Source organism: Trachypithecus francoisi, unplaced genomic scaffold (assembly GCF_009764315.1).
Source record: "Trachypithecus francoisi isolate TF-2019V2 unplaced genomic scaffold, Tfra_2.0 Lachesis_group21, whole genome shotgun sequence".
NCBI lineage: Eukaryota > Metazoa > Chordata > Mammalia > Primates > Cercopithecidae > Trachypithecus > Trachypithecus francoisi.
Window position 1 is genome coordinate 43,320,522 of NW_022681467.1, and position 15,689 is coordinate 43,336,210.

Sequence of the window (15,689 nt, forward strand, 5' to 3'; positions counted from 1 at the left end):
GGCCTGTGGAGGAACCTGCTGAGCCCTGAGGGCGGCTCCAGTGTCTCCCCTGGGCTTGATGAAAGGCCTCATCGTAGCGTAGACTTCTTGTAAGTCAAAAAGGGGACAATGTGGCTAAGCCATCCTCCCTCAGACAGACTGGGCAGCAAGCTGTCTCATGTTGGGACGGATGCCTATCCCTGGGTTGAGGAATCTGTGGGGACCTCACTTCACCTCTCCGGCCTCTTCCCTGGGTCTGGCCTCACTGCCCTCCCACCGTGAGCCGGGGGTCCTGCCAGGCCCACGGTGGCTGACAGCACGCTCCTCTCCCGCTCTCCCCTCACCTCGTGGTCGATGTGCAGCTTGTGGTCCTTCCAGGCCTGCAGGGACTTGTACAGGTCCAGGTCACACTGGACTGTATCGTTCTCTAGGATGTAGCACCTGCTTGAGAGAAGGGATCACGTGTGGCTCAGAGGAGGTGGAGGGGGACCAGCCCAGGGGCTCAAGAGGTGTGGGGAGCCCCTGCCGAGGTCTATCCTGTCCCCTTCACCCTCGACTTCCACCTGGACACTCACCGATGTGTCACTTTAATGGGGTTGGCGGCTGAGTAGTCGGGAAGGCCTCCGGTGCCACTGAAGTCCCCACCATCCTTGTCATCTTGGTCCTCAGGGGCCCCTGGCCAGTGCCGCTTGGTGAGGTTTCGGGGCTGGGCGGCATCACCCAGGCCTACGTGGTACACCCTGCCGTCCACCTCGATGGCCACTGAGCGGATGGAGCGATTGCGGGCGTAGCTGGCCTTGTACTCTGTGGGCATCAGGGGGGTGGCGGAGTTAGGGAGGTGGGAAAGGCTGGCCAGGCTCCCTGGGCAGTGGGTCCTTCATTAAGATAGGGCCGGGCTTCCAAGCATGAGGCTCAGCTTTGCCTGTGACCTGAGGGGTTGTGAAATCTACCCGCCTGCTCGCAGATCCTGGACCGCAGGGGAGGACCTCAAGGCGATCACGCCGGCAAAACTGAAGTCCTGGAGCCAAGAAGCCACTGGCTCTAGAGGACTTCAAGCAAGAGCTGCTTGCGGGTAAACAAATGGCGGTACATGATCTGTACAACGGAATATGCGACCAGAACCAGAAGGGAGGTTCTGATTCACGCTAGAGCGCAGACGAATGTCAAAAGCATGTTGAGTGAAAGCAGCCAGACACAAAGTGGGCTCATATTGTTACATCCTATTTATAGGAACTACCCAGAATAGATAAATCTATAGCGGCAGAAAGAAGACTGGTGGTTGCCAGAGGCTGGGGGAGAGGGTAGTTGAGGAGTGATTGCTTTGTGGTTACGGGGTTCCCTTTTGCGGTGATGTTTTGCAGCTAGGTAGAGGTGTGCAACACTGTGAACCTACTAAATGTCTCTGCATTGTATACAATTGTAAACATGGTAAGTTTTATGTTATCTGAACTTCACCTCAATTAAAAAGGAAAAAAGTATCATGGATATAAAAACGTTGATTTAAACAGGGAAAAAGGGGCCCTGCAGTGCCTGTCTCTGGGTAGAAATGGACGGGGACTGGGGAAGCCACTTAGCTTCTTTGAGTCCCAGGGAGCTGGAGGCTGCCCACCAGGTAGTAGGCAGGTGCTACATCCAGGTGGGCCGGCGACAAGGCCGAGAGGGGCTTTTGCATACGCCCCGACGCTGAAAACTCAGGCGTGCAGGCTGACGTGACACCCCAGGTAGCCTGGATCTTCGATGTCTCAAAAACAAATCTGAGTTGGTGCGATTCAAGAAAAAGGGGAGGTGGTGGCGGTGATGTAGGGATCCAGATTTCCAGCTTCCGGAAAGGAGACACGTCTCATGGGCCCACAGTTCCGTATGGTCAGGACGGGCCGGAGATGGGCGGCCCCTCTGGCTGCCCACTGTCATCCCTGTTGGCCAGAGCCCCCGTCACTCCTGTTTTAAAATCTCTGCCCACCTGACACAAGTCTGGGCGCAGCATGCATGCATTGCAGTTGTCATCCTTCTCCAGATGTGCCTCATTTAAAGAGAAGGGCCTGGAGCCAGTTAGTGGCCCAGGTTTTATTGGATCCCAAGGGACCCCAAGATGGTGACCAAGGAGGACCAGCTGGAGGCAGGTGGTGGCGGAAGGCGATGGAAGGAGGAAGGAAAGGGCTCCCTTTCCCACATGGCCACTCTTGGGGGATGTTTTGTATCTTTTAGTTCTCAGACACCTTGCATCACAGTCACAAGGGCTGAAGGATCCTAAGGGGAGGGGGAGGCCTCCCCTCTCCGGCAAAGCCTTGGGCCTTTCTCCTGGGCACTTCCCTCCCTCGGTTGAGTCTCCTGACACATGTACACAAAGAGCCGAGGATGCCCCCTGTGCCGAGCAGGTCCTGCCCCGAGAGGCTCAGGAAATGGTGTCCTCTTCACTCCTTTAGTCCCAGTCGGCTCACGAGTGAGCGGCGTTGCCTCTTCCCACCCTCCATCTCCCAGCTCTAGACTCAGGGGTCCCTAAACCATGGCCCAAGGGCCCAGGCCAGCCTCCATCTGTCTTTGCGAATACAGTTTCACTGGGTACAGCGGCTCGCATTCGCTTACACCTTTACAGTCGCAGGGCTGAGTCGCAAAGCCCAAGACCTTTACTCTCCGGCTCTTCACAGACGCGGTCTGCCGGCCCTGTGTGAATCCTCTCCTGGACCGAAGTCACGCTACCTGCTCTCCCTGTCACTCTCACTGTGTTTGTGTCCAGAGTCCCGGAGGTCCCCTTCCTGCCACACCAACAGGGCATGGGACAGGACTTCGTAAGCCGGTGGCCAAGAGCTTTGACTCTGCAATCGGATGGCTGAGGTGCAAACCCCTGAGCACATGTGTGGCCCTGGCGACCTGGGTAACTTCTCAGGATGGTGCCTACCCTACAAGGGCTCCTTGGAGGATGGCACGAAACAGAACTAGTGAAGCATTCATGCCTGATGAGCTGGTATGGACCAGCTACTGCAGGGGGTGGGGACTCTGCCTGCAGCTGACGTCCTCACCTAAGGTGATGCTGCGCAGCCCTGAAACCTCACCATTGCGCCCGCTCCCTGCCTCTCCATGTCAGTGACCCCGTGTGATGTGGCTGCCCGTGCCCACTGTGCTTCTCACCACTCTTGGCCACACCGGTCACCTCTCTGTGGCTGGGACCCGCCACACTCATTGTGAGCACAGGGCCTTTCTACTTCATCTTCCTCCTCCTCAGAACACTTGCTCTCTGGCCGGTCACAAGGCCTGCTCCTTTCTGTACTTGGTCCTCATTAAATGTCCATTGAGCGCCATTCTGGAGCCGCCACCCCTCTCTGCCAGTCCTGCCACCGCTGTGTCTCCTTCATGCGTTTTTCACCAGGGGAAGTGGCCCCCTTTGTTCACTTGTTCATATCTTGTCTCATCCATGAGATCCAAGTCAGTGACTCTACGTCAACTCTAATCTCAGTGTCAGGCACAAAGTTCAAGAAATGAATGAACCCAGCTACCTGGTCTCATCCCCCGAGCCCTCATCCCCTTTTCCTGTTCCCGCGTCCCCCTTCTGCTGTGGGCCGGCCAGCTCTGCCTGACTTCCCCAGGCCGCAGCCGGGGTCCCCGTGGATCAAGGTGGGCCAGGGCTTCCCAACCCTACCACTGCAGACACTTTGGAGCCAGATCAAACTCTGTGGTGGGGGCCGTCCTGTGCGTTGTAAGATGTTTAGCCGCATCCATAGGCTCTGCTCACTAGATGCCAGCAGCACCCCTCCATCACACACAACTGTGACCACCAAAAATGTCTCCAAACATTGCCAAGTGTCCCCTGGGGGACAGAAAGCCCCCAGTTCAGCCTGAAGTAGGCTGATGCTCAGAAAAGAAGGACAGAGTGTCTTGTCGGAGACCCTGGCAGGGGGAAGAATGCTGGGCAGGAGATGGGGCTGGAGTCCCCAGATCAGCCACGTGACCCAGTCTTTCCTGTCCATCATCAGGGGGTGACCACCCCTGCCCTGCTCACAGGACTGCCGAGAGGTGCGGGTCCCGGCTCTGACATTACACTCACGTGAGGATTCTGACCAGGGCTGAGCTGACTCTTGGTTACTTTTAGGTATTTTTCTTTCCTCTAAGCATTAATAAGGGGGAAAACAGCTGAATCTCTCCCTGCAAGATGTTGTATTATTTAAAGATTATCGACTGTGCTGAATACTGAAGCAAGGAGATGCTGGCTGTGTAATCCAATCTGGAAACCAATCATCCTATTCAGCTAGAAAAGTTAATGCAGTAGTTCCTAATCAGCTGGTGAGGAAAGGTACCGGAGGATCATGAGCTGGGAAGCGTTGTTTGCGGCAGTGGCTGGGCTGTTACGGAAAGAGACTTATCTGCTCCACGATGAGGACATTTGCTGCCTGGCTGGATGGCCCAGAGGAGACCGCCGTGCCTGCCGTCAGAGACGTCAATCCTCAATCTCTAATTAGTCTGTGGTACAATATCATCCATCTTATAAAGAAAGGATTTTTTTTTTTTTTTGAGACAGAGTCTTGCTCTGTCACCCAGGCTGGAGTGAAGCAGCGTGATCTCGGTTCACTGCAACCTCCCATTCCCAGGTTCAAGCCATTCTCGTGCCTCAGCCTCCTGAGTAGCAGGGACTACAGGTGCCCACCAGCATGACTGGCTAATTTTTGTATTTTTAGTAGAGACGGGGTTTCTCCATGTTGGCCAGACTGATCTCGAACTCCTGAGCTCCAGTAATCTGCCTGCCTTGGCCTCCCAAAATGCTGGGATTACAGGCATGAGCCACTGTGCCCAGTCAGGCAGGAGATTCGGACACAGGCTACCATGTGGATGAACCTGGAGAACATTATGCGAAGAGAAATAAGCCAGCCACAGAAGGACAAATACTGTACAATTCCACTTACATGAGGCCCTTAGAGCAGTCAAGCTCATAGAGAAGAAGAAGAGTGGTTGCTGAGAATAGGGTGGAGAAGGGGTGAGAGTGGGGTGGGAGAGTGGGATGGGAGAACGGGGTGGGAGTGGTTGAACAGGGTGGGAGTGGGTGGGAGAACGGGATGAGAGCAGGGTGGGAGAACAGGGTGGGACAACCGGGTGGGAGAATGGGGTGGGAGATCAGGGAGGGGGAGCGGGGTGGGAGAATGGGGTGGGAGAATGGGGTGAGAGCGGGGTGGGAGAACGGGGTAGGAGAACGGTGTAACAGCGGGGTGAGAGTGGGGTGGGAGAATGGGGACAGTTTTAGTTTTGCAAGATGAAAAAAGTTTGTTTAGCAGATAGGCTGCACCGTAGTGTGAATATAGTTTACACTATTGAACTGGATACTTAAAAATGGTTAAGATGATAAATTTTATGTGTATTTCACCATAATTGTTTTTAAAACAACACCTGAAATCTATTAGACTTCGGCTGTCCTTAGGCCAGAGAAATGGGCTGTGTGGGAAGCTGCCCAGCCCTGGAGGGCACACTTCTAGCCGGCGGACCCCGACGCTTCCACACATTTTCAGGGCACAGGCTCATTCCTGTTTCAAAGTCAGGCAGGGAACATTCTTCCTATCTGATGGTGGGAGCTGAGCCTCCGAATGGTGAGGTGATAGCCCAGGGAAGCGGCCAGGCCTTCTGGCCGGGTCTAGAAGAGCCCCTGTCTCCACTTCGCCTGCTCCCTGGTTCTGCCTGCTCCCTGGTTCTGCCTGCCTGTCCTCTCCCTGGCCCCTGCCGAGCATGAGGCATGAAGGTATAGACACTTCTTTAGCTGGGTGAGGCTTTTCCCCACTCAACTAAAGTATAGTCTATTCTTGTGCTTCAGGGTAGTTTGTTTTTTACTTTTTAATTTTTTTTTTTTGAGACCGTGTCTCACTCTGTCGCCCAGGCTGGAGCACAATGGTGTGATCTCAGCTGTCTGCAACCTCCGCCTCCCGGGTTCCAGCGATTCTCCTGCCTCCCACACCATCATGCCCAACTAATTTTTTGTATTTTTAGTAGAGATGGGGTTTCACCATGTTGGCCAGGCTGGTCTTGAACTCTGGACCTCAAGTGATCTGCCCACCTCGGCCTCTCAAAGTGCTGGGATTACAGGTGTGAGTCACCGCGCCCGGCCCAGAGTCGTTCTCTCAAGTCACCACAAACACTGACTGACTGAGCACTGAGCCACGGCTCCTGGGGGAAGCACACAGCGGGGTTCCTGCGAGCCTCTGGTGCCAGCATTTTCACCAGCCAATCAATACAGAACCTTGTATGTGTGTTTCTGCCTTTTTTTTTTTTCCTCTTTTGAGATGGATCTTGCTCTGCTGCCCAGGCTTAGAGTGCAGTGGTGCGATCTCAGATCATTGCAGCCTCTGCCTCCCGGGTTCAAGCGATTCTCATGTCTCAGCCTCCCAAGTAGCTGGGATTACAAGTGTGAGCCACCACATCTGGCTAATTTTTGTATTTTTAGATGGGGTTTTACCATGTTGGCCAGGCTGGTCTTGAGCTCCTGACCTCAGGTGATCCGCCCGCCTCGAACTCCCAAGGTACTGGGATTACAGGTGTGAGCCACCATGCCTGGCCTTATCTGTTTATTGCTACTGCTCCCCACTAGAATTCGTGGCTTGTGAGGTGTGGCTGTGTCCCCAGCCCCTAGACCACCACCTGGCAAAGTGACAGTCTCTGTGGAATTGTCTGAGTGAATGAACGGGCTCCCCAGGCACGGTCTCTCTCTCCTCCTGTCCCACTCAGCCAGCTTATGACACTTACTCTTCTTGAAGAGCTTTTTCCGGCGTCCGGCCAGGCTGAGCTTGTAGTCCCCGCTGTCACAGGTGCAGGCCTCGCTGCCCTGCCCGTAGTACTTGGGCACGAGGTTGGAGAGGGCTCTGCTGCTACCCAGGTGCATGGGGCCCTTGCACTTATGCAGCTTCAGCTTCCCCGTGGCATCCTCCACACACTGCCACTTCTGCAAGACATGCCAGGGCCTCAGCCAGCTGCTCTTCTGCTCCCCTAAACCCACCTCTCCCCTGCCACCCCCATCCACCCTGGAGACATCCCTCTCCCTGCTTCCATTCAGCTGTTACCGAGCCCCACGGCTGCTATCTCCAAGTGCCGCTTCTCTCCACTGCCGCTGCTTGAACCTTGGGCAGAGCTACCATCATCCCCCCACAAGATGCCTCCAACAGCCCCCCCCTCACGATTGCCTGCCTCTGTCTGCTCCTAAAATCCACCCACACGGCAGCTAGAGGAATCTTTTTAAAGGGCAAGTCAGATCATGTCACTCTCCTACTTAAAACCCTTCAATGGCTCCCACTGTCTTTAAGACAAGATCCAAGCTCCTCACACTAGTCTCTGAACACCCTCTGCAATCTGGCCCTGGCCTACCTGTGAGTCCTCCTCTCCCTCAGCCCCAGCCCTCTCTCCAGTATCCCCCGTGGGCTGCTGCCCCAGGGACTTGGCGCTCACTGTTCCTTCTGCCCAGAATGCCTTTTTCCCCGGCCTTTCCTGCTGCTGGAGCCTTCTCTTCCTTCCTGTCTCTGCTCCAGCGCAAGGAGTCTCCCCCAACCACCTTCCCAGACTCAGTCAGTGCTGTGTGCAGAGGTTCCACGTGTGCATTCAACTCCAGGCCTGTGCTCAGAAGCTGAATGTAGGTAGAATCACCGTCCAAATCTCTTGTGTTGATCCCTCTTCTCTTCCCCAGTTCCAGCCTCCTGGATCCCCTCGTGGGATTCTGCAACCACCTGTAAACTGGATTCTCTTCCCTTCCGTCCACACCTGCTCCAGCCCATTGACCCAGTGACTCTTTAGGGCCTATTCTGTGCCAAAGTGACCTTTCCAGGCCACGGATCAGATCTGTTCCCTTGTGTCTCTCCAGCACATAGCATGTGCCAAGCACTGTGTGTTAATATTAACTTGCTTACTACACCTCCCACTACCGTACGAGGCAGGTGCTGTCATTACTGTGCTGCTTCAATATGAGACACACAGAGGTAGAGAGATGCGTCCTGGGTCACACAACTGGGAGGTGCAAGAGCTGTAAGGAAAAGTGTGGAATCTGGTGCTACCATCCCCCCCAACCCTCTGCTACACAGCCCACCCCCTGCCACTGCTGAAGGCCCTGCTGCCTTTCACCTGCTCACCTTGTCCCCGTCCCACCCGTCTGTTCTCACCTAGAGGCTGACGCTGATTGCATTCCCAGCGCCCTGCCACCCTCCCACCCCCTTCAACGCATGCAGGCCCTTCCAGCAACCTGGATTCCTTAGTGCAGAAGGAGACTGATGGACCAGCAGCCATGGCCCTGAATGAGGCTGGCCCAGAAGGGACTGGGGGACCTGGGGAGGCTAAAGCGGGCACTGTGACTGGCTATACTCATCTGACTGTCGCCAGAGGGCAGCACAGGCCCAGATGCCCAGGTTCTGATTTTTCAAGAAAAACCAGGGCTCTGACTTCTGCGTGAAGCCCTGAGTTGTCCACTTAGCTCTCTCAGCCTGGAATTCTCCTTCCCCACTGCCTGCTCTCCCTTCCAACCCGACAAATGCAGTTGGGGCACGACTTGAGGGGTCGGCAAACTGCAGCCCTCTTTCTAGTCAACTCCAGCCCATGGCCTGTTTTTGTATGGCCTGCCAACCAAGAACAGTTTTTACATTGTACATTTTTAAGAGTTGTAAAAAGCAAGAACAAAAACAAATGTGTGGCCTGCAAACCCCAAACTATCTACCGTCTGACCTTGTGCGGAAAGTGTTTGCTGCTCCTGCACTACTCATGGAGGAGTCGTGTCCGCATGCCCTGTCCCGAGGTCCTCCTGGTGGGGGTGGTGCGTGAGCCCCACAGGGCTGGGCCAGTGTCGGCTTGACTCTGGGTCCCTACAGCTGCTGAGAACAAAAGTCTTGCAACCTGACTACCTGAGTTCAAATCGTGGCTCCACCGCTTGAAGCTGTGAGGCTGTGGGTAGGCTGTCTAAGCCCTGGGTCTCAGGTTCCCCTGTGTAGAGAACATACCTGCCAGATAGGGTGGCTGGAGGCAGAGCTCACACTCAGTGTTGCCTGTGATGGTCATCATTACGAGGTGTCCAGGGCACATTTACTCCTGCCCGGGCCAGACCCTGATCTGGGCTTTAGGAATGATGACATGAATTCCAGCCGGGCCCTGCCCTTAGTGTCCCCGTGTCACCGGGAGACAGGCAGATGCACAAGAGCTTGGTTCCTGGGAACGTTTGTTCAGCGAAGGACAAATGAACATCTAGCATGTGGGGTAGCACAGAAAAGGTACCCAAGGCAATGCTACGGCTGGGCGTGAGGCCTAAGAGACGTCCTCGGGCCACAGGGTACAGCTTCTACACTGGGCAGGGCATTCCAGAAGCACGGCACAAGCAGAGACATGGGAACGGCACTCGAGGAGTGCGGGCTTGTGAGCAGGGCCGTTGCCTGGGACGGCGGGCAGAGGTCTGGGCCTGGGATCCCCACAGCCCCGGGGCTGGGTCAGGGCACATGGGTCGCTGCCTCCCAGCTGGCCTAGGCGATGTGCCCCAAACCACACCCTCACACTCTCTTCCTTTGGTTTCAGCGGTGTGCTCTGATTGTTTGGAAAATGCTGACACCTCCTCTTTCTTGGCCCCAGCAAAGAGGTCATTTTGGCTGCCCAAGCGCTGATCTGGGTCAGGGGAGATATGCAGAAAGCAGCAGCGGGGCACGTGACAATGCTCCCTGGCGGGGGAGCGGGGGGTGCAAAGGCTCCCTGAACTCCTCACTCCATTTCTCTTAGCCCAGAACTAACATCAGAACCCCTTCTGGGATCTCGGTACAAAGTCAAGGCTGAACTCTCTCCAGAACGTCAGATCTGGGAGGGCAGGAGTTTCTGTTGAGCATATTCAAGGCTGTAGCTCTGTGCCAGGACAGCGCCTGGCGAGCAGAGGTGCGCGTTCATGCTGTACAACGGAGGGATGAAATCCACAGCTCCTGCCTGGTAGCAGATACGGGTTAATTCTGTGACTAAGTGGGGTCTGTGGGTTTACACACACTGGGTGAGGAGGCACAGTCAGGCCTGTATGAGCCTGTACTAATTCTACGTACACTGATAAGATGGAGTCATTCAAACGCGGTCCATCAGAAACCCACCCATCTGCGGCCTTGGCCTTCAATACCAAGGCCCTGGTTTTGCCTTTTCTCACTGGTGAACAGGCATGCAACTCCAGCCCCAGCTCAAAGTCCCAGTCTTTGACGGGCAAGACAGGGACACACCTCCGGCACCCCTTGGGCCAGCCAAGGCAGAGCTTCACCATCTCCACTGCCCTCTCCACCCTGCCTGGCTGGGGTTGCCCCTCCCCTGACCCTCCTTCTCCAAGCCTGCCCTGGCCTTCCAGCCTCAGAAAAGCCTCATTCGGGCTTTCCCCAGCATGTCAGTTTCTGCTACCTCTGAGTACTTCCCAGATTATTTTCTTTTTTCTTATGTTTTTAGAGACAGGGTCTTATTCTGTCACCCAAGCTGGAGTGCACTGGCACAATCACAGCTCACTGCAGCCTCCAACATGTGGGCTCAAGCCATTCTCCCACCTCAGCTCTCTGGAGTAGCTGGGACCACAGGCATGAGCCACTGACTGTTCCTGGCCATAATTTCCCTAATATTTCTCTTGCAACCAATTCACTTTTTTAAAACTTACATATATTTATTTTAAAAAGCTATGTCTTATTACTCCTGTAAAAGGAAAACCAGTCACAAAGACAATACTGTCAAAGCAAACACGGTGAAAATAAAGTAATTTAACTTCTTCAGGGGCCTCGGTGCAAGAGGGGTTGGCAAGGGCTAGAGAGGTGCTAAGGGCACACAGCACACCCACGGGACACTTGGCCTCTGACACGGTCAGGGTCCAAAGGCTGCTGAGAAATCAATCACTTATCATGAGCATCATCCTGCATCACCAAACTGCATCTTGGACATCACACGACAGCAAAGGGCTACACTTTGGGAGGCCCTGGCCCTGCTGGTTCAGCGGCTCTCAGGGCCCCACAGATCAGGGCTGGCTGCAGTCAGGAGGGGGAGCGGTCGGGAGGGAAGGGAACCTTCTTACCTGTCCCAGCTGCTCACACGCCGTCTGGTACTCAGCGCGTTGACACAGGTCCTTCACACGCTGGTACTTGGGCAGAAAGTTCTCCTCCTGGGCGTCCACCTTGTCATTGTCTCTCTTGTGTAGTAGTTTGCTGTGGGGCAGAGAGGAGGAGCCGCGGGGCTGGCCTCTCAGCTCTGGAGGAGCCCCGGAGGCACGTGTGCCCACCTAGAGGGGCGCCCCCTCGGCTCTGGCTTATCCTCACAGTGGAGGACGCAGGGCCACCCTGCCCGGGTCTCCTGATGTTTAGGAAACTTAAGATTGGAATTTTATAAGAAACTTCCCAAATCGCATGAGTTGGCAATAACTTAAATAAATTGAAGACATTGTAGAAGCTGGACAAAACATGCCAAAAGGGTACGCGCGACCTCAGACCCCAATTCTGTGTCATCTATAGGAGCAGCGAATGGGCTTTGTGTTTAGGGGCCTTTGGACACAACTTCAGAGCCACTGTTGGAAGACACCATCATAGTCCGACTCTCCCTGCTGCCCTGGGCGGAGGGAGGGAGGTGGGCAGGGGTGTCCCTGCCAGGACCCGGCACTCACCCTCTCTCCACCAGGAAAGAGTCCCGCCAGACCCTCATCTTCTTTTTCAAGTGAAACCTGGAAAAAAGCACGGATCCTGCTTCTCAACAACGTGAGGGCTTCCCACGACCCCCTATTCCCCCAGGAGCAGGGACGGCACCAGGAGTCAGCCTTGGTTTACAGTCAGCCTGGACAGCAATTGTGGCGCGCGCGCCCGGCCGGGCACTGGAGAGCCTTGCACACCTTCCTGAGTTGAGCCACCCCTTCCCCAGAGACTCGGCTCTGGAGGCACACAGGGCAGAAATGACCCAGGTCAAAGTCACTGTAAGTCCCACCCAAGTAACTGTGGGTGAGCGCACATCTCACGCCCCCACAGGAAGCCCAACAACTCCCGGAGCTGGAAGAGCTCTGTCTCTAGCTCAGCGTCAGGCGCAGTGGTTGTCTTGACGTCGGGTTCATTGCATTGGGTTGTGGGGGTATTTTCTTCTTTGGTGCTTTGCAGTTGCATGTATGTAATCTGTGGGTTTCATCCGGTGCCACCTAGTCATTTCCATTTCCGAGATGGGGACTCTGAAGCTGAGAGGAGAAGCTTCCACCCTGTCCCCTGTCCTCCAGGTGTCCTGACTCCCAGGCCAGTGTCGTCCCCAAACATGTCCATTTTATACCATTACAGCTCGCCTGGCCTCACAGTCAAGGGAGGAGCCTCAATGGACACGGTCCCCCTACAGGGCAGCCAGATGTGGACACACAGTGCTCGCCTGGCTGGAGCCTCTGGGAGACCACAGAGGAAGGGCTCCGCTGCTGGAGGTGCAAGCCAGGAGTTGAAGTTAGCACCTGGAGGCCAGGAACCCCGTGGCTATTAGAGTGCTGGCCACTAGATGTCGCTGTGGTCACACCAGCCTCCCCGCCCTGACTCAGCCCACCTCCCACCTGTCTGACTTGCTCACCCTCACGGTTCCTACTCTGCCTCTCTGGACACCTGGAATGTGTTCCCATCACACCCTCCAGCATTAAAGTTATGAGGTGTGGTAAGTCAGCGTCTGAATTCCCAAAGCGACATCCAGACTTGCTGGGATACCTCTGACAAGTCACTCAATCGCTTTGGGATTCAGATTCCAAACTGGTAAAATGGGGATGATGATAACGTCACCTCGCTGGATTACTGTGAGGATCAAACTCCTAGAATCCCCTGCACAGTACTTAGCACAGGGCTTCACACACAATCGCTGTGCAGTTAGCACCAACTCCTACGATCACTGCTGCTACCATTTCAAGCTTTGTGTAATTTTAGTTCAGAGAAGGTCCCCAACCTTGGCCACATTCCAGATGGGAAGACAGAATCTCAGAGAGGGGAATGCTTCTCTCCCACAGCAGGTAAGTGGTTGGGGTGGGGGGACCTGAGAACCCCAGCTCCCGACCCTGGGAAGACCCCATGTTCAGGGTTTTGCTCTGAGTTACCGCAGGTCAGGAGCCCAATGTCCCAGCCCCCCACACCTGCCCTGCTCCTTCCTCACCGATTCACCGGCCGCTCCGTGTCCAGTAGCTTGAGGATGGATTTCCCGTCCATATCCGCGGGTATGTCCAGGCCTGCAATGTCCAGGATGGTGGGGGCCAGGTCAATGTTGAGGACGATGTGGGGATTCCTGGGGGAGGTAGGAGATCGGGGACTCAGCCACTCGGGTGGTGGTGCCTCAGCCTTGCTCGAGGGGTGGGCGGCGGTAGGTGGGCAGCAGTTTGTAGGGGGCTGACGTCTGCAGGTATGGAAGCTGCAGTCTGGTATCTCAACCTCAGCAGCTCCCCTCTGTGGCCCAGATTCAGCCAAATCCCCACTCTGCGCTCACCCCCCACTTAGCTTCTGCGTCTCAGACATGCCATGCGGTGAGCTGACAGCCCCACCCTGTCCCCACTTCCTGAGTGAAGGCGACCTGCCTTTACAGCCAGCCCAAATCCTGGCCCTTCCCGAGCCCTTCCCCTGGATCTCTGGGGCAAACACTGGCTCCCTGCTGTTCCTTGACAGCCCAGGCACAGTCCAGCCTCAGGGCCTTCTTCTTTACTGTCCCCTCTGCCTGGAACGTCCTTTCCCTGGAGATCAGGGGCCACCGTCCCTCACCCCTTTCGTTCTTTGCTCTACTGCCAAGGAGGCCCGTGACAGGCCTCAGTGGTCCCTGGGATCCCTGTCCCAGGGGGACCAACCCAGACCTGCTGCCAACCAGTGGGACATGAAGGTGACGGGCTGTCACTCCCATGGTTGTGTTATGAGATAGCCAACTCTATCCTGCTAGTGGTCTTGCTCTGGTCTCTCTTTCTCCCCTTGCTGACTTTGAAGAAGCAAGCCACTCTAAATCAGCAGCTGGACGGTGAGCAGCTTGGGAGGCGGACTGCATGGGTCCAAGTCCTCTGCTTGCACTTGACCTGCCCCGTGAGCAGGGGCGCGGGTGCTCCCCAGTCAAGCCTGTGGATGAGACCGCAGCCCTGGCTGGCACCTTGATTTCAGCCTAAGCAGATGACCCTGCAGGGCTGGGTCCCGGCTTCTGACCCTCAGACACCATGAGTTTGTACATGTGTTGTCTTAAGCTGCTGAGTTTGTGGCAGTTTGTTCTGCAGCACAGATACCCAACACAAGGCCCTCCTGAGGATCCTATTTGGAACTGCGTCCCCTCCCTGCCCTCCCTGCTTTATCTTTCTCCTGAAGACCTATCACTGTCTCATATGCTATATATCTTACTTATTTCTCTGGCTTATTGTCTATTGCCCAGGTAGACTCTAAGCTGCAGGAAGGCTGGCTCAGGTGGTCACTTCTGTATCTCTAGGACTTACACCCTTAGAACACACAGTAGCTACTCAGTAAATACTGGCTAAGTGAGTTCCATACATCTGCCACCTTTCCCGGCTCCTGTTTCTTTTTTTTTTTTGAGAGGTGTCTTGCTCTGTCACCCAGGCTGCAGTGTGGTGGCACGATCTCGGCTCACTGCAACCTCTACCTCCTGGGTTCAAGCGATTCTCATGCCTCAGCCTCCCGAATAGCTGGGATTACAGTCATGTGGCACCACACCCATAATTTTTGTACTTTTAGTAGAGGCGGGGTTTCACCACGTTGGCCAGGCTACTCTCGAGCTCCTGACCTCAGGTGATACATCCACCTCGGCCTCCCAAAGTGCTGGATTGCAGGCATAAGCCACCTCTCCTGGCTCCTGTTTCTGGCTGATGACATTCCCAATGTAGGGTAAGGGACTTGAGGGGTGTGCACAGCACAGGGCCCAGGACCTGTTGAATGGTGGACAGACCCGTCAGAGTGCCTGAGTGCCTTCCTTGCTAGTCCCCTGGGGACTGGGGCAGGGCCTGGGTCCTAGGGTTTCTGTCATCTTTAACCCCCCATTTCTCCCCATTCCAGTGCCCTGTGAACATCGGGCAGGCTGCCAAGCATGTGTGCAGCTGGGGAAGATGGGCTAAAGCTGTGCCATGGGAGGCTCGAAGGCCAGCGTGAGGCGCTACAACTGAATCCAGAGGCGAGGGAGCTGGGAAGACTGCTGAGCGACGGGCACTCTGCCCAACCCAGCAACCAGCAGCCCACGGGGCTGAGCTTGTCCAGTGGTCCTGCTCCCCCAGGCTCGGGGAAAGGACAGTGGTCGCGTTTCCTGACCAGCACCCATGCCTTGCTCTGTGTCGCAGCTTCTCATTCTGTGGGAACTACCTGGCCTCATTCAGAGTCGACTGCCCAATGCACTCAGCCTGGTCGCTCAAGGGTTTCTGTCACCTCTGGCTACAGTGATTGGTTCAGGGAAGGACACGTGACCTCAGTCAGGCCAGTGGGAGTCAGCCTCGGGTCTTCTGTTCAAAGCAGTTTGGCTTCCTAAACAGGATGGCTGAAAATCTGGAGCTGCTGACTCTGCCATAAGGAGAAAAACCCGCCTGAGAATGAAGCCAATTCAGCGGAAGTGGGACTGAGAGTTAAGAAATGAGAGCTTCCCAGTGGCATTGTAAGACTGCTGGATCCAGCCATGCCTGAGGCTGGAGCTGTGCATGGATTTTTCAGCAACTATAGTTACTGTGTTCCTTTTATCTTATATGCTTTATCTGGTTCAAAGGTCGTTTCTGCTTGCAACCAAAGGAATCCTGGCTGACAGATACTGTGTGTCTTTGG

The 15,689-nt window shown here is 55.4% G+C and overlaps 1 protein-coding gene across 8 annotated transcripts in view; it reads right to left on the minus strand.

Moving 5' to 3' along the window:
- SULF2 (sulfatase 2) overlaps positions 1-15,689 on the minus strand; it is a 137,143-nt gene that overhangs the window by 13,240 nt on the left and 108,214 nt on the right. For 4 of the 8 annotated variants that reach the window (XR_004431268.1, XM_033186668.1, XM_033186667.1 and 1 more), the window contains exons 8-13: positions 13,063-13,191; positions 11,570-11,626; positions 10,988-11,117; positions 6,694-6,889; positions 555-783; positions 324-423 (exon numbers count right to left, since the gene is read on the minus strand). Coding sequence is in view for 7 of the 8 variants with exons in the window: in XM_033186668.1 (XP_033042559.1) it covers positions 324-423; positions 555-783; positions 6,694-6,889; positions 10,988-11,117; positions 11,570-11,626; positions 13,063-13,191 (841 nt within the window). In the remaining variant the exon portion in view is untranslated. The remainder of the gene's footprint in view (positions 1-323; positions 424-554; positions 784-6,693; positions 6,890-10,987; positions 11,118-11,569; positions 11,627-13,062; positions 13,192-15,689) is intronic. The other 4 variants (XM_033186671.1, XM_033186670.1, XM_033186673.1 and 1 more) reach the window with 1 other exon arrangement.